Here is a 19,574-nt window from a genome sequence, read left to right as displayed (position 1 = left end):
TTCTTTTCTCTGTTTCCTCTAACCTATTTATTCTATCAAGTGTATTTTTAATTTCATTTATTGTGTCCTTCATATCTGATTGGTTCCTTTTTATTTCTTTGTTAAGGATATCACTGATGTTTCCTACCATTTCTCAAGTCCAGTGAGTATCTTTATGATCGTCACTTTCAATTCTTTATCATGCATATTACCTATATCCATTTTTGCTTAGGTCTCTTGCTATAGTTTGGTATTGTTCTTTCATTTGGAACATATGCCTCTGTCTCATTTTGTCTAACTCTCTGTGTCTTTTTCTCTGTGTTAGAAATGTTAGCTAAGTCTCCAGCTCATGAATGTCGTTATGCAGAAGAGGTCCTGTAGTGCCCTGCAGTGTCCCCTGTTCCCCAGGAGCTGGCACTTCAGGAAGTGTCTCTTATGTGTGTTTCATGTGCCCTGCTGTTGAGTCCTGGCTGCTTTTTCCTTCAGTCCACTCATCTTCAGAGCCTCTTTTTGCCTGTCCCTGACCAGGGTGGGGGTGGGGGGGTCATTTTAACAAGTTGTTCACTGGTCTGCTTGCTAAATGAGACCTGGTGCTGTTGCCACTGGAACGGAGGCCCCACAAAATTGCAGGTCAGGAATCCCATTGTTGGCAAAGTTTGCACCAGTCTTCTAAGGGAAGGGCCCCACAGTGACAGGACTGAGGCAAGTGTGACTAGGAAGGGTGAATCCAATGATTCAAGCAGAGCTTGGTATAAGCAAGTTTAGTAGCAAGTGTGGATATTGTGCTGGTTTCTGCATGTTGTTGTGTGTTTATGCTGGGGAGTAGAGGAGGGAAATGGCACCGGTCAGCAACTTTGTTCCTAGAGGGGTCTTCTCATGATCTCTGCCTCTCCAGGACACACTCTGAGATGCGTAAATTACTCTCCCTCCACTATGGCCCAGGTATTTTGTTTGTTTTTCAAATTGCTCCTTCTACACTGTATCTCTACTGCTCTTTGTTGTAGTGTCTCTTCAAGGGCAGAACTTCATGTCCTAATGCCCTTGGGGCTCTCCTAGAGCAAGTCCATCAACTTTTAAAATTCCAGGCTTTAAGTCCCACTAATTGTAAGAGCTCACAAAATTCAGCCCTTCTTGCTATCAAAGCCAAATGTTATGGGGATTCATCTTCCTTGTGAAGGCTTCCCAGTATGACAGTCTGTTTCTTGCCCTTCACTGCGACCCTCTCTTCCTCCTGACCACAGATGGCCACAGTCCATTTTGCCCCAAAACAACATCTCTGCCCTTCCTACCTTCTTCTATGTGGCCTTTTCTCTACCTTTAGTTGTGGAGGTTGTTCTGCCAGTCTTTGGGCCAGTTTTGGGGTTATTTACACCGATGTGAGTGGTATTTAGTTGTATCCATGGGATGAGGTGAGCTTAGGGTCTTCCTACTCCACCATCTTCCTTAATTACATCTTTTATCAACTCTATACTTTCCTGATGGTGTCCATTGACAGAAAAAAAGTTTTAAATTTTGTTGAGATCCAATTTATTTTTTCATTGGTTGCTTATACTTTAAAAATATTTTTTTATAGTTTATTTATTTATTTTGAGAGAGAGAGAGAGAGAGAGAGAGAGAGAGAGTGAGCATGAGTAGGGGAGAGGCAGAAGACAGAATCCCAACCAGGCTCCACTTTGTCAGCATGGAGAACAATGTGGGGCCTGAACTCACAAACCATGAGATCATGGCCTGAGCTGAAGTCAGACACTTAACTGACTGAGCCACTCAAGTGCTCCTTTTGGTTGCTTATGCTTTTGGTGTCTTATCTAAAAAAAACTAAACCAAATTGTTGCTTAATCCAAGATCATAAAAATTTACACGTTTTTCTTAAGAGTTTTATATTTTAAGTTCATACATTTAGGTCTTTCATCCATTTTGAGTTAATTTTGTATATCGTATGAGGTAGGAGACCAAATTCATTCATCTGTATATGGATATCCAGTTCTAACACTGCTTGTTTGGAAGACTATTATTTCCCTGTTGAAGAATCTTGGCACCCTTGTCAAAAATCAATTGATCATAAAATGTAAGAGTTTCTCTGGTCTAATTTTCCATTCCACTAGTGGTTACCATCCTACACCTAATACAGATAAACAAATATTTACTACTATATATAAAAACGAAAACACAGTACAAACTACTTCCTTCCACCAAGGCGTTCCTTTCCCTCACTAATAAGATGAAAACTTGAGAATGCTTTAAGTACCCTATTGCCCCTTGACCCAGATCGGACCCAGTGGGCCATGGCTCTCATCAGATGGTTTGGTGCTTCTAGTTTCCAGCTATTATCAGAGTTTTGCTTATAGAATTGTTTCTGTTTCAAGATCCTTATTTAGCATTTTTGTGATCCATTCCTAGTCACTCTATCATCTTACTGTATATTGCACTACACACACACACACACACCAGTTGCCATGATAACATGACAAAATGCTGCCACTCTGGTTGGAGGGACAAAACTTCACATCCCCAAATAGTAAAAACTCATCCTAATACTAGAATGTCTACATTTCTTACAAAGAATGCCCCTATTTGCCAGAACTCAAACCACCAGAGGAAGGTAAAGATCTCTAGGAGAGCACTGTGGGAAATGTTTGTATCCCCAATCCTTGCTTCCTCCCAGTGTCCCTGCCTTTTCCTAATAGTCTCCTGGGCTGATCCTCCCACTTCCAGAACCATTCAGATTGTCTCCTTCCAAACGGAGCTCAAGATTTGTGACCTTACTCCCTCAAGGCAGATAGAAAGGTGGCTTGCTGGGTTCAACTGGTGGAAAAGCAGAGGCACTCCGCAATGTGGGAGCCCTTCCAAAAAACCAGTTTGCACAATAAACAGGAACTTGGACTTCTTAAATACAGAGGAGTCTCTAATAGAGAAAGTTTAGACACTCAGGTAAGGTGTTTTTGGTCAGAAATTTTTCCAGACTCCTCAATTCACAGTGGCATAGAAACCTTTAACCCTGCTTCAGTTCTAGAAAAGCACAGTTTTGGTTGCTCAAGCAGTTTCAGCCTGGTGTCAAGAAAAAAATGCCCTCAGTCCTCTTCTGAGGAAGAAAAACCAAACAACAACAAAACAACAAACAAAACACGTAGCTTTTGCTGTCTCTCATGTAAGCAATCCCTCGAGAGATTCTAGAGGTTCCTTGCATTTGGCTCACAAAGGGAAAACCCAGACCATTTATACTCTAACCTGGAGAACTGGAAGTGTCTCCTGGGGTATAGAAATACAAAGCTATTTCATTTAAGCCAAAAACATAAGGAAGGGGATTTTTCAGTGTGAGAGGTTTAACTATTTGATTGTTAAGGCCAACCTAACTCTATGCATTAATTCTGGGAACTACCATCTCCAGGTCCCCAGTACATAGACTCAACTGTCTGTCCTCCTTGTTTGGAATCAGAGTATAAGAGAAATAATTTTCCCTGGTAATCTTGTTAGAATGTGTCAGGCCAGCTTGATTATCACCCCCGTATCTTGCAGTCTCTCCAAGACTATACCTCTTTTGCAGGTATAGTCCCATTCCAGCCTCCAGACCAAATCCCTGCAGTAGAAGAGGTATATAGTCCAGACTGCTAGTTCAGGGTTGTCTGGTGTCCATTTCTGATGAGTGAACTTCTTCCTATCTCTGAGACCTTTAGGCTCCACTTGGGTTAACTGAGGTTTTGCCTTGCTTCTTGTACTTAGACTTCTGTTATGAAAATGCTGGGCCTTAGCTTGCACATTCCAGGCTCTAGAGCTGGGCCCTGACATCTGCTAACTCCTTTGCTGATGCAGCTTCTCTTTGTCCATATGAATCAGTGTCCCTTGTCTCTAGTCATGCTGATATGCTTATCTGCAGCCTGCTTCTTGATACATAAACCTGCTAATCTGCTGGATTACTGTCATTGTCCCTGATGCAACCCATCTGCCAGATTCCAAATATGCTCTGAACACACAGCCAACAAGGAGGATGTGAAAGAGATGAGTAAAGAAAACTCCAAGGTTTGGCCTGAGAAACCAGGAGTTGCCATCAACGGAGATGGGCAAGCTATATGTAGAACATGTCTGAGGTTGCTGGAGGAAGAATAGAAGTTGTTTTGGATACGTTAACATAGAGATATTCATTATCAATCCAGCTATGGAGATGGAGTTGGTTATTGGACATACACCTCTGGAATGTGGGAGAGAGGCCTGGACTGGATATTACTATTTTGGATGTCATTGGTATGTATAGAGCATTTAAGCCATTGCACTGGGTGAGATCACTAAAAGGTTGATGTAGACAGAAAAAGTCTAAAAACTGAAGCAAGAGACACTCCTACATTAGAGATTGAGGAGGAGAGGAAGAATCAACAAAGAAGGCTGCTTCTTGGAAAACCGATTACCTTTTTTTCAGCAAATAATTAGTAAACATAACTATAGATGCATGCTAGGATCTAACCAGAGTTTTTCCTCTTTGTGAGTTTTTTTTACAGTGTGTGCCTCACTTTACATGCAAACAGGATGCTACATACTCAGCATTGGCCAAGGCCTTTTTGTGTAGTTCTGACCATGGACTTGGGTTTGCTCCAAGTCTTCCTCATTTTCTCCTGGTTTATGTGGGATCAGTAATATGCATTTTCATGAAGATGTAGCAGAGGCAGAAGTGAAGACATGTCCAGAGAGCAGAGCAGTTTATAGGCTCACATCAGATAGAATACAAGGTTTAAGAACAACCTTCTATCCAAATATGCTAACCAATCATACCTGTGGGTGACCATTTGGCTTTTTGTGTATGTATTCTTTATCTGGTAAATGGTGATTCTTTGGGAAATATTTTCTCTTTTTAAGGAAAAATTGGAAAATTTCGTGTTTAGTTGGCTTTTCTATGGAAGTGTAATCTCCTAATTAAAACGTAAACTATTTAAAATATTAAAAGCCCCCCGAAAATTTTTAAACAAACCCATTTAAAAAACATATAAAAGGAACTGTATTAATTTTCCTGGGCAGCCATAACCAAGCACCATAAACTTGGTGCCTTAAAACAACAAAATATATTCTCTCACAATTCTGGAGGCTAGAAGTCCAAAACCAAGGTGTTGGTGCTCTGCCTCTTCCCTGTTTCTGGTGGTTCCCGGCCATCCCTGGTGTTCTTGGCTTCTTGCTGCACTATTCCAATCTCTGTCTTCACATGGCCTTCTCTCCTGTGGGTGTCCAAATTTCCATTTTCTTAGAAGACACCAGTCACTGTATTAGGGCCCACACGAACCTAGTATGACCTCATCTTAACTTGATTACAACTGCAAAGACCCTATTGCCAAATAAGGTCACATTCACAGATTCTGGGTGGATATGAATTGGGGGAAGGGGACACTTTCCAACCCAGTAGAGTAAGAGTGAACTTATTCCATATGTAACTAAATACAAGTTATTGTATCATTGTCATAAAAATAAAAAACACATGCACGCCCATCCCAAAACAAAGAAGCTAACAAAGTAAACACTTACAGAAGAGGACTTGCCCTAATTCTGAGTTATCACACCTCAGTGTGTGCCTCTAGTGTATTTTCAGAAACCATAGCACTCTACTACTGTGTTCCACTGGGTCCCAGGAGATTCCTTAGTTCGCCACTTGCTTGCCCTTTTATGAGTTATCCATGCTGGGTTTGACAGTCTACTAGGGACAAAAATGAGTAAGGTAGCTGTCTGGTTCTTCCCTTCTTTTATCTCTGCTTCACAGAGAATCCCAGATCAGTTGCCTCCAGCATTTCCACTTGGTCTCAGAGCTTTGGATCTAATCAGAATGGATTTAAATTACTGGGCCAGCAGTGAGCCTGCCTGATTTTTCCAGAGCCAGGCTTGACCTCCTAACTGGGCAATCTCCTAAGGAATGCAAACCGGTTCCATCCATTCAGACCTGGGTCAATGTCAGTGAAAGCATAAAAAAGAAAGCAAAAAAGTTGGGGTGCTGGGCTATGGACACTTCTTCCTTACTCTGAGTACCACTCTTTCGTGTACTGTGGAGCAGTGGACAGGGCAGTCCCAACCCAGGTCAAGCACATAACTTACAAGTGGAGAGTGACTTCTTCTTATATCACATATTTCCAACTTACCACATGGCTGAAGATCTTCACCTTGGCTGTCAAAACTTAGAAATAATTATTTTAAAACACACAATCTAAACAAGACATCTCAGATGTTTACCTCATAGCATAGCACTGATTTGAATTTTGTTGCTCCAGCACGTTTAGTGTTCAACTAAAACAGCTTTGTTTTTTTCTATTCAGCATTCAACTTTTCCTTTAAGGTCAGAGTACGTCTGCTGCATCAGTGGCCTCCTTGGGTCAAATGTTAGGTACGATGTATTCGCTAAGCCAGTCAATTCCTACTAAAAGTAGATCTTTGCTTACATCTGTACCTTCTTCCCTAGGAGACAAACTAATAGGTAAAAATGCACTCACTTTAAAAGTTGGGGCTCTCAGCAGATGACTGAGTGCTGTGCTAGGGGTAGTCTCACGAGCTAGCTAACCCAGGCTGCTTATAAAGGTCATAGAAAGTTCTTCAAGGAAAGTATCAATCTGGCCAACCCCCTAACTTTACCTGCTCCCAGGATTGCTAACTTCAACACAAGCTATAATTCTTCGACTACTGTAACTATAAATAGTAAGCTACTAACAATGGAGAAAAAGAAAACAATAATAAACAAAAATAGAAAAGCCCTTTATGTTCTTTTCCACAAGTTGGTTCCCAAAAGTTCCTTCTTTTTTGCTGAAAAATGATATAGTTAAGCTTGTCAGAAGAATGCAAAACACAGATAGATCTCTCCCTCAAGGGCAGTGTGTAACCAGTAGCTGACAAAGTTTTCTGAATATAAGAAATAATCATATGGCAGATTAACTTTTGGCTCAATTTCTCTACTTCAATGTGTCCTTGCCTCAGTGGGATAACAAAGACCACCCACTTAAGCACAGAAAGACAAATCTTAGAACGTGTATAAACGACTATTCTCATGCTTTTCCATTCTTGTTTTTGTGATTCAAAATGTAATACATTTGTGTGGTAATAAATGTTTCTCTTTGATCACATTTAACCTGGACATTGTTAATTCATGGCACAGAGTCAAAGAAATGAGAATGGATCAAAAAGCCTCTAGGTAATAGTTTCTAAGATTCAGGAGAGGAGCACCTACGCAGTAGTTTCAGACCTGTATAGCCAACGGCCTGTTACATTAGGTTATCTCAAAAGCACATCAGATGCAAGGTGTTATAACCAAGCTCATTATGTTCCTCTTCGTCTTCCAAAGTTCTCCTAACTCACTGAATCAATAGGCCATCTTTGACTCACCCCTTTCCTCCCTCATTCACCCTATCCCAACCCATTAAGATGTGTTATCAAATTAACCCATTATTAAGATGTTAATTTTATCTACTTTATCACTCTGGAGATGGCCGCTGTCACCACCGTAACTGCTCACATCACCAGTCTCCTAAGTATCCACACTATTTGCCTTCAGCCCTCTAGAGTCTATTCTTCACATTAATGCAGGTTACCCGTTTTCCACTGAAATTTGCAAACAGGATTTTGAAATAGTTTGCAAACACCAAAGAACAAATTGAAATATGTACACTATAAAGCATAATGAAATGAATATTCATACACCTACCACCCAAGGAAAAAAATATATATATATATGCACAAATGTAACTCCCCTGTGTAAAATCCACATCATTCATTCAGAGATGTTTTGATTCTTAGGTTGTAGCTGGTGCTTCTTACTTCAGGATCTTTGCTGTTACTGGTTAGAATATGTTCTCCCTGTCTCATTTCCTGCCCTTCTAACCTCTCTTATGCAACCCTTCTCAAAGTACCCAAGGCTTTCCTTCATAAGCATGTACATTTGAAATGGCGTATTTATGACTGATTGTTACAAGTCTAAAAGTTCCATGTTGGCACAGACTATATCTTTTTTGCTTATCACTTCAGCAGTTGTACTCACATAATACCCTGGCACCAGTAAATGTTTGTTAGATGATGAAAGGTGAATTGGCTGAACTATGGATGGAGAGCAGGGGAAGGAAAAATCCTTAGAATTTCCTGTGTCGTATAGTCACTACATATAAAAATGACTTCTCCCCATCAGTGAATCCTACCTTTAATGAAGTCTAGCCCTTGAGGTTGTATGTCTCACATAAGGATTGCCTCACTTAATTGCTTCAGCTTTAGATATGCTTCATGAACTTCAACCAGTGGACCTCTCCATATTTTTCTACTCATTTAGCTACAGTCTATGTACAACTGCCCTTAGGCCTAGTATTTTAAAAGTTCATATATTTACTTTGACTTTGCTCAACTAAGAATGTGTACTAGGAACCAAAGATTAAGAGCTCAATAAATTATCCACTGCTACTATAACTCAAAAAATTTTAACCGAACACAGGTTTGCATTAAGTATATGTATATTAGGATATATATATACACTCGAAATAGATATTCTATAGCTGTACATGTGAAGGTAAAATATTAAATTCACAAGTACCTTCCGCCATGAATCAGCTATGAGCAAAGTTGTTTAACATGTATATTTAGATCTTAAATATCTTAGGAAACTGAAATATGAAGTGTTTAAAAAAAGTTTTTTTAATGTTTATTTATTTTTGAGTGGGGGAGGGCAGAGAAAGAGAGAGAGACACAGAATCCAAAGCAGGCTCCAGGCTCTGAGCTGTCAGCACAGAGCCTGACGCGGGGCTCAAACTTGTGAGATCATGCCCTGAGCTGAAGTCAGACACTCAACTGACTGAGCCACCCAGGCATCCCAAATATGAAGTGTTTATTCTCACAAATCACCTAGAAACAAATTTTTGCTCTGAAAAGTCAGAAAAACTATTCTTTACGTATAAAATGAAGTTACTTCTATCTTACAGGCTATTTTATATATATAGAGAGAGAGAGAGAGAAAGAGAAAGAGAGAGACTGTATTTATTAGGTCCACAATTTTGACTAGGATTAAATTCAGGTTCTGCGGTCCCTGACAATGACTCCTGGAAAACTCTTCATTTGGTTTCCTCTTCTATGAGAGAGGAGCATTGCCTGGTTAACAGGATTATCGGAAGGTCAAACAAAATAACATATGAGGAAGCACCAGTCACAGTCTGTACTCAATAAAAGTTAAAAAAATTAACAGAACTTTATAGCATTGTAGCATATACAGGTTATAAAATCCTATAAAGGTAGTACGTTATAAATAAAGCAAAGCACAAACCCCAGAGTATATCTTTGTTTATATTAAAGCAAACAGTCATAAAATCTTAGACTAAACCCCTAGAATAAAACTACAGCAGCAATTAAAATAATCTGGTTTCAAAGAGAAGGACAGAACATGAACAAAAGCAGCATGCTGTCTGGCTGGAAAATGTATCACTGACTCACACATTAACTACCTCAGTATTAATAATTTTTTAAGAACTTCTGAAAGTTTTGCTCACATTATTTTTGTTTTCCAAGATAAAGCACAGAGAACCCTTTCTTCTCCTTCCGCTTCTTCCCCTTTTGTAGCTTTGACCTCCTCTGCCCACAAGCACTAGGTACCGTACACAGGGCCTGTCAGGTTAGTGCTCTGGGCTGTGCGCTAGGCTCGTAATGATTTCAAGTGCCTGACCTAACTTGACAAGACTGCAGCCTTCCCTTCATTCTCCTCAGCAGAAGGTCTGTGCTAGAATTCATTCTGAAAGCTGCTCCCTCTTGGATGGTGACTTGGTTAAGTGTATCTGGCCTCTTCCTCCTCATGCGTGAGTATATCTTTAATGTTTCCTTTCTGGTAAAATGAGAAAAAGATGTGAAGAAAACTCTTGGCAGTCACTTCTGTAGACCTCAGCACAAGTATTTTGTCCATTTTTCAATATAATATATTTTCTTGACAATTTAGATACCAAGACTTAATTTAACATTTATAAATATTTAAGAAAAAAGGAGTCAATTTGGAAACTTTATCAACAAGTTATCAAAACAAGGTTTGTTTTTTGACAGTGAATGTACAATATTGTATGGTTTGCCATTACGTCCTCTCTAGAAAGAAAGGTAAAATGAGAGATACAGTTTATAAGTAAGTCGTTATAAGCTTAGATTTTTCCAACACTTAAAGAGACATGAGTCAGAAAAAGTGCAATCGAACAAACCAACTGCAGAAGCCATTTTTGCAACAAGACCACATATTAGATGATATTAAGTAATTATTTTTTGTTAGGTGTAATAATGTCATTAAAGTTGTGTTTTTGTTGTTGTTAAAAAAGATCTTATCTGTCAGAGATACAAACTAAAGTACTGTAAGTAAAATGATTCACATGGGATACCCTTTAAAATATTCCAGCTTATAGATGGGTAATAAATATAATAGACTGGAGTAGTCTAATACTGCTGTTAACATAAATAATAAACAAAATAGTGGAATTTCATGTCTATAATAAGTGGCATCCGGTGTAATGCACCATACAGACAAAAAAAAAGGTATTTAGGTTACGCACTGCTAAGCACACCTATGACTTATGAGAGTGAATTTAGTATCAAAATGTATAGGGATGTAAGGGTAATACACAGGTAAGAGAATGGAAGGAATACACTGGTATCACAGGATCTCCTATAACTCAGAGAAAGGTAGAAGGAGAGGTAAGACAGCTGGGTATTTGTCTACATTAGAATTAATGTATTATGAAAATAAAAGACAACTTCTGGATGAGAAACGCTTTCTATCCAGACTTGAGGCCACCACATATTCTCCTCATCCTTTATTTCTGCGGTGTAAGCATATCACCAGAAACTCCTGACAGAATTAAATCCTCAACATTCAAAATGCTCATATCCAATGTAGTTCCAGTCCATAAAAATAAAACATTCTTTATGTTGAATGCATTTTTATGCATTCAAGAACAATAATCTAGACATTTTTCATGTAGGACTTAAGTAGGAGTAAAAAGCGAGTTAAACCATTCAGATAAAAATGCAACTAAAGCTTCATTAGCTGCTTTGATGACTCATGAACATTTATATTTATACTATTATGTGTGATGCTCCATCCACACAAAAAAGGCATTCTATTTCTTTATTTTTTTTATTTGACAAGCAGCAATATCATGTTTGTCATTTTAATGTAGATACAATTATTAGGTTATCTGTCATATTACAATATTTAAGTTTTTAATTTTATGTCCTTTAAGATACATTAAAAAAAAAAAAAACACATCAACTGCAAACGTGAAGGGGAGAAAAAGCATGGTACCCAACCAAATTTCCACATTTCAGCAATACTTCACTCATTCTTTTAATAAAGTTTTAAGAAATGTCATAATGACATGAGCTTGAAATATCTCTAGGCATTTTCTCTGACGCTCATGACGTGGCACTGGTGATGTTGTAAACAGCAGAAAAACAGGGGCTGCCAAATGACCAAATTATGGAGGCACAGGCCTGCTTTTTCCCACAGGAACACACCAAATGGTGATGGCAATGATCTTCTCACACCCACACTAGAGGAGAGCGACATCACGCTACGTAACTGTATTCATCTGCTGACGCTTGGCTGCGTTCGATGTACTGTTTGTCTATCAGAACTTCAATACACTTCTTAATCATGCTGATACTAGGATTAAACCTAGCTCTTGACTGGCTAATCACCTGTTGGAGAGAGACATTGATGTGTCAAACTACTGCTAATCAGTCAGTTATAAATCATTACTAACTAATCGGCTATGACGTGCTTCCAATGCATTGAGTGAGGTTCCATCAAATAGACCTAATCCATACGGGAAAAGTATGCTTAAAGTAATTATGAATTATATTAATTAAACTGAATAAAATCATCCTAAATGCACGGGTATGATACATCAAACAAGTGAATGCCGTGAACAGTATTAAACTGTTTTAGCTCAGAGGGCATTACACAAGGAGAGAGGGAACAATTTAAATCAATTTTGATGACAAAAAATTTTTATGTAAAATAGGGGAAAAGCCTAATGTTTATGTTGTGAAGGAATTAAAGTGCAAAACACAGATATAGCAAAATCTAATAATTTTCACACATAACAAAATTAAACTATACACTAATCTATCTAAATACACGTACACATGCTCCAACTTCCATTTCACCCTTGCCAAACTTTCAAGTCCTTGCTGAACTTATACTTTCTCCAGAAACCTTCCCCCCAAATCCCCTAAGTCAATGCTTCCGTGTACATTCTCACAGTACTGTATCTCTTTCTCAGTGCATGTTAATGGAATTTTATATTTTTTGCTTGCATACTACTTCAGTCATGTATTTCTTCCCTATTAGACGGTCAGGAACCATATCTTGTGTTGCTCTGCACCGCATCCCTAATGACGTGCATAACACTCTATCACATGGTAGACACTCCTATATTTATGGAATGAATGAATACTTGATACAGTCAATTTCCTTCAATAACTGGACAGGAGGCTCAATATACTGGTGAACTTAGCTCTCTAAATCTAAGCCAAGGGAAATCTGAACTTAAAACTGAAATTATAAGTGAGTACTGTTCTCATTAAGTAATGAGACATTTCTTTATGCTATTTGGGAATCATATTATTTCTGTATCATGTTTACAAAGAAACATTCCTAATCCATACATTGATAATACCCTTTGCCCCAAAAAGCCTTGAGGACTTCCCCGCCTTTTACCTCTTGAATAAGGGCATTATGCCGAAGTACTTTTCGTGCTTTCATGATACGAACTATAGCAGCTTGGAGATACATTTTCCGGTCCTCGTCTACAGCACTTCTAGTCTGCTCCATTTCCTGTTTCACAGGGGGGAAAAAAGAGCAAATGAGACACTAGTTACTGAACCTTTCATAATTCATTCTATCAATGAGTTTAAATAAATTTCCAATCAATCCTGAGCATCAAATTATGTAGTTAACATGTGCCCATTACCACATAACCATTACCAAAGGAATATCTACAGTGAGCTATTTATAATTTCTTGGGTTAAAGTTGGAAGGTTATTAAAAAAATTAACACTACTGTAAAATGTATTTAATGTAAATAAGCAATAAAGGAGAATTTAAATGATTTTCAGATTTTCAATAATTTTCAAATTTCTGTCCTGTCGGGGAGTACAGACTATATACCACATATATGCTTTTAGATGCTTTAGTAACTGTGCATACTGGCCTCAAGGAGAAGAGCTGTGAAAGATTCTATTTGGCTCAAGCAGAGAAGAAGGGAAGAATGGGCCACAAAGGGCCTATCTCCACACAGCTCAAGGAAACACAGTAGAGTGAGGCATAGAAGCAGGCAATGCCACAATAGGGCTCTCATAACAGCTTTTAAAAGATAAAATACAGGGGCGCCTGGGTGGCTCAGTCGGTTGGGGGGCCGACTTCGGCTCAGGTCATGATCTCGCGGTCCGTGGGTTCGAGCCCCGCATCGGGCTCTGTGCTGACAGCTCAGAGCCTGGAGCCTGTTTCAGATTCTGTGTCTCCCTCTCTCTGACCCTCCCCCATTCATGCTCTGTCTCTCTCTGTCTCAAAAATAAATAAACGTTAAAAAAAAAAAAAAGACAAAATACAACCCACATATTATAAATTATTATTCAATAGCCTAGAGAAAAATGAGATCTCAAACATTTTTGTGTTGAAATTTAGTCATAGTTAACTAACATCTGTCTCCCATGGGGGAATAAGTTCTTGGAGAGGGCCCGACATCCTATCTTTTAACTGGACATGGGGCAGGATGTAAAGTTAGAAACATTTTCAACTTCTCTTTGAAAGAAACGTGTTATAAAGCTTTTCTTTATTTTACAAATGAAAAATGTGAGAGATTATATCACTAGTCAAGGTAGGAATTTTTGTGAAGAATGCAAAGCAATGCTCCACATTTTGTCTAAAAGCAAATGTGACAATACTACAATACCCTTTTCCTTAAATACCCATTATATTACTATTTTTATAATCTAAGATACTGGCAGCGGGTTTGTTTGTTTGTAAGGTTAGTAAATGCAGAGAATAAACCAGAAAAAAATGCATCACATTATTACTTTTGATGTGCAAAGTTTTGCATTCTCTCAGTTACACTTGTGAAGTCCAATGCTTAAATATTTCCAAGAGAAACAACATTAAAAAGCACTTACCTGTGGGGTGTCTTTCTGCATCGATGTAGTAATTTTAAATTTTGTTCTTTTACTGCTAAAGTTCATATTTAATGAAAATGAAGATTCTGCATCAATGTCTTCCTATAATTAAAAATAATTCATTCATATTTATCAAAATTAAAATCATTAAATAGGAGTTGCTGCAAATAATATGCCTTAAAATGAAATGGCCAAGCAAAGAAGACTCAACTCTCATCATTTTACATTACAAAGATTATTTAAGAGAAAAGTAACTGTCTTCTGTCAAAGAAAGCAAAAAACAATTCTTTTCTAGTTTTACACTTGACTTTTAATCTGTTTAACATTTAGAAATAAGCTATTTTATGGCCCAACTATTATGTATATTACCACTAGATAAAGGGTCAAAGCTCATTGGCTTAAACAGAATTTAACATTTTAATTTTTATGACCTACTGTCACCCCATTTTGAAAAAGTGAGCAACCAATGGTCTTGTGCTGCAGTAACAAAATATCGATGATAAATAACTGGACTACAGAAGCAACTGGTTTCCCATGGCACACGTGACTCTGGCGTGGTTCTGATGAAGTTCACCCTCCAATTCATGTTTTATTCACTCTGCCAGAAGCAAGTGGCCTTTTCTCAAGTGAAAGTTGTCAAACCAATTTTTATAATCACAACTTCTCTATCAGGCTTAAGAAAGCCACTCATGTCCTATAGTGAGTTTTCTCCATCAGCAGGATCAAAAAGCACTTGGCAAATGAACCATCTTCAATAATAACCTAAGAAGTTCTGCTAAAGAATGGCATTCATAATTAAAATTTAATGTGCGAATAAGCAATCTGTATTTATTTTGAACACTCCTGGGCAGCAAAAATAATACATTTTAGAAAACTATACAACTTCTTAAGCACTTAATTTAGCTAAAAATTTATACTTAAAATTTTAAGTTTTAAGTTTAAAAATTCATGCTTAAATTATAACTAATTGCATTAATTAAAATCTTAATATTAAGAATTTAATATTTTGTTAAGATTCTGAAGTCAGAAAAATTAATCATTTCTCAGTATTAAGAAAAGCTTTATTTGACTTTCAGAATACATGCTATTTAAAGCTGCTCCAATCATAGGCTACAAAATATCATCGGATTAAATGAACTGATGAGAGAAACTGTAGGCTATTAAGTTCACCAAAACAAAAATGAAACACAATTTATGAGAATTTTTTCTTATAGGCACAATTTGAAATAGGACTCTTAACTCATATATGCTTTTTAAACAACAATTTAAGTGTCTAAAATATACTGTAACAACAACAAAAACTTGTTATTAGGAAAAAAAGCTATAAAGAAAAGAAGTAGATTACTGGCTTGTTCATCTTGTGACAGATATTACAAATATATGGTGGTTATTAGTTGAGTCCTGGAATGAGGGAACAGGAGAGTGAGAGCATTTGGGATGGTTACACAAACTAAATATGCACACAAATAAACATCAATAGATGGTCATTTTATTTATTTATTTATTACAGAATCATGTAATTAAATATCAACTAAACACATGGAAAAAAAAAACAAACAAAGATTTACAATATGCTACTGTTTTTAACCTCAATTAACCAGAATCTACTCAGTGGCAATTCTTACACAATTTTCAGGAAACTGTCACAGTGTAGGACAAATAAAATCAAACTGTAAAGGGCACACAGTCACCAACTTCTCTGTGACTGCACAAGCTCACAGCTGTAAGGAGCCTACAGTAATGCAGCTGGCTCCGCACTCAAGTGTGTTCCAAAGTACAAAGGACATTGCCAATTATAACCTTACTTGAAAAACTGCAAACATCTCATGAAAAAGCTGTAATGTTTATAATGCTTAAATTCCCCATACCTTTTCTGAATCATGGTTAATCATTTTCACATCAAGTAATGATTTGATTGTTTTTGTCAGTTCCTTTTCATTCATTTGAGTGCTGTCTTGAAGCTCTTTATAGCTGACAGTTTCACTGTTGTTAAAGGCAAGAAGAACTGCCATTTGGTATGTTGTAACCATGGCTACATATGGTTTGCCCAAATAGTTCATTTTAACTTCACCTACAATTAAAACAAAATTGTGACAATAAACTGATCATCAAAGAAACATTTCAAAATTACTTGAGTAATTGTTTATTTCAGCTACTTTCTCCTGAAAGAATGAGCCAAGGACTTATTAAATTGTTATAAAGCCATTCTTGCCAGCAATGTAATCATTTTGTTTGTCTGGGGGGTGGAGGGAGGGCTGTTAGTTTTGAGTAGGCAGTATAAATCACAATTAAACTAAAATACCTCTACCAGCAGGTAACAATGTCTCTAAAAGTTAATAGGAAAGCTAAGACTTAGGCATGAAAAAAAGCAGTAACAGGAGGTGAGGGTAGGAGGAGAAATGGACAAAAGGAGAGAATGACAGCCTGCTACCAGTAACTGCCTCAGGGGTGTCTATCTGGCAAGGTTCAAGCACACAGGGAGGTCTACAAGCACACGGGAGATGCTTCTCCTGTGGCTCTAACCTGCAGTTTCTGCCAAAATTTAACAATGCTATTTTGTCTCATAAACAAACATTTTTCTTCTCAGTAACTTTCTAGGGGCAAACAAATGGGAAAAGAGACAAAAAGATACATTATTTTGATGAAATAGTTGATAGAATAAACAAGTTCTAGATACTACACTACTCTGGAAAGCTATAAAGGATACAGCGGGTTTAGGCTCACTGAAGTTCTGCAACACCCCAGGGAGGCAGTGCACTGAAAAGTTTATAATAAACTGTATGACAAACATGTATGCACTCTATAACATGTAAAGTTAACGCAGGTCAACCAACAATTTCCTTTAGGACATAAAGCATAAAGCTGTGGTTTAGTGGCTGTATTTCTCTCTGTCTCTTACACACCCTGAATTATTCGACTATTAATGGATTATAAACTAAACCATTACAAGATCTGGTTTTAAAGCTCTACATTATACTCAAGGAGGCTATATTTCACATGAACTTACCCCAGAGGCTACATTCTCCCTGTGAGTGGTAATTAGGATCTCTGATCAAGATGTTGTGCTTATTTATTCATTATGTAATTAAAAAATTTAAAGGATATCAAGTCAATTCTGCCACTGATTATCATGCAGATGCCTATTCCAATTTTTATTGTGCTTCAACCTATTTCAAAAATAACTGTTATTCAGATATTTAGAAACACCTAAAGAAAAATATGCCTTATCTCTGAATTTTCATGAAAGGAGGGCTTAACAGAGTTTAAGTAAAAAGTTAACATTAGGAGTGTCCTGCCAACAATCAGTACCAAAAATACTTTAAGGACTCTCACCTCAACATTTAAATTTGGGAAATATGGTGAGAAGCAAGATATCACATAAACTGTACATAATTTGTATAATGACTGTTTCAATCATGTCAGAAACAAGTACGAAGTAATGCATCAAACATGCAGATGATGAAGTGGGACCTCAGGCGACACTTTATGGATGCTATAACACGCTGCCATGGGTTTGGACACAGAATGCATCTCCTGCCACACCAAGCAGTCTTTCATCACCACCAGAACCCAAGGAACATTAAGAGACAATGCAAGGAAAGGGTCAATGTAAATAAAGGGTCAGTGTAGCATTTATTATTAAGTTCATTCTGCAACATTTAATAAGAGGAAAACTAGTTTTGTAATACTTTTTTTTTTCCCCTGCTATTTTTTAGTTGTCAGCATTAGGGGCACATGGGCCTCTTGACACCTTTTCAGTACCACTGAAAAGTACCACAGTACTCATTAGCTCACAGAAGAAAAAAAATGGGAAAAGCGTAGAGGGAATATGTGGGGCAGGGTAGGAAATCCCAAATTTGGACGATTCATTTAATTACTGCCATAAACAGAAACAGAAGATACAAACGAGGTCATTTTACCTACAGAACAGGCTGGCAAACTTGATGAAACTTCAAACTAGAACAAAACATTCTGATACGCACATACTTTGAAAAAATAAGCCAACCATAACTCAAGAGGTATTTACAACTACAGGAAGTTAACGAGTCGGCAGAACTCTCTTAATAGTTTCATCCAAGTTACTTTCCCATTACCTGTCGGCTCCTTAGTCTCTAAGGGAAAGCTTTTCTTTACAGAAGAATGTCAGCTACTAAATGCTGAATGAGTGATAGAGTATCGCCAATTTGCAATCAGTAATGAAATAACTGATTCAAGCCATGATCATCCGTGGGTGCCAAAACCATTAGATAGAGCTGTTCCTGAAAAAGGGTATTCATATGGGACCTAGGTATCTCCCCTCAGATCACCTGTTAATTGAAAAGGGAAAAGAGTATCTTTACAATGAAGCTATCTGGTGGTCACCACCTTAACCAGGTGTCCAACATTAGAGTCTCTAATAGTGGGATAACCTGATATTATAAGCCTTCTGGTGCATTATGAAGTATATAGAGCTGCCTAAGAAGTATTCTTGCCGACAATATAATTTGAATAGAATCAAACTTTTTTTAAATTTTTTTTTTTTTCAACGTTTTTATTTATTTTTGGGACACAGAGAGACAGAGCATGAACGGGGGAGGGGCAGAGAGAGAGGGAGACACAGAATCGGAAACAGGCTCCAGGCTCCGAGCCATCAGCCCAGAGCCTGACGCGGGGCTCGAACTCACGGACCGCGAGATCGTGACCTGGCTGAAGTCGGACGCTTAACCGACTGCGCCACCCCGGCGCCCCTAGAATCAAACTTTTGAACCTAATTTCAGAAATACTAATTTACAGAAAGTATAGGGAATAGAAAACAAATCAAATACATCACAATAATGTGACAAATCCAAAACACTGTCTGGTCTTTTCAAAAAAGTATATCAAGAGGGCTAAAGGGGGTTAAGGAAGAGGTGGTAGGGAAAGGAAGTAGGAAGACACAATAACCAAATGCAATCAGTGACCTCTGATTACATTAAAACAGGCATTAAGGTCTCTTTGGGGACAACCAAGGAAATCTAAATATGGACTGGACATTAGGTAATATTAAAATCCCTCACAATTTTAACTGTCAAAGTATTTGAAATCAATAATGAAAGAGAATTCAGTCAAGGATAGGATCATTACCTTTTAAGGTATGTGCAATATGATGGGATTTTGATTTTGGCAAATTTGCCAGATTAGATTTTGGCAAATAATCAATACTTATATGACTTATAGTTCATTAATTGCTTATATAATCTAATTATATGTATTATTTATGTATTATCTACATAGCTATGTATTAACCAATTAAGTGTAACTTCCCTTGAATTTATTTCTCAACTTATCTCTCAGCAGCTGACTTGAGATTCCTATAAAATCTTGATGTGCCATAAATAAAATTTATTTATATCCAGTGTAAGTTTCTAGGTTCTGTATTTGTCATTTCTTCATCTAGTTGTTCTCTCAGAATAATTCTACCCAGTGTCCTAGTCATAAATCCAATG

The 19,574-nt window shown here is 37.6% G+C and overlaps 1 protein-coding gene across 6 annotated transcripts in view; it reads right to left on the bottom strand.

Annotated features, from left to right (window-relative positions):
- Positions 1–9,939: 9,939 nt before the first annotated feature.
- Positions 9,940–19,574, bottom strand: part of CUL2 (cullin 2) — a 105,516-nt gene continuing 95,881 nt past the window's right edge. For all 6 annotated transcript variants that reach the window (XM_086714549.1, XM_086714546.1, XM_086714550.1 and 3 more), the window contains 4 exons: positions 15,978–16,180; positions 14,110–14,211; positions 12,659–12,775; positions 9,940–11,634 (listed from right to left, as the gene is read on the bottom strand). In XM_086714549.1, coding sequence (XP_086570675.1) covers positions 11,503–11,634; positions 12,659–12,775; positions 14,110–14,211; positions 15,978–16,180 — 554 coding nt within the window. In that variant the 3' untranslated portion in view covers positions 9,940–11,502. The remainder of the gene's footprint in view (positions 11,635–12,658; positions 12,776–14,109; positions 14,212–15,977; positions 16,181–19,574) is intronic.

This window comes from Puma concolor, chromosome B4 (assembly GCF_028749965.1).
Source record: "Puma concolor isolate L17-30 chromosome B4, mPumCon1.1.hap2, whole genome shotgun sequence".
NCBI lineage: Eukaryota > Metazoa > Chordata > Mammalia > Carnivora > Felidae > Puma > Puma concolor.
This window is presented reverse-complemented; position numbering and strand designations above follow the sequence as displayed.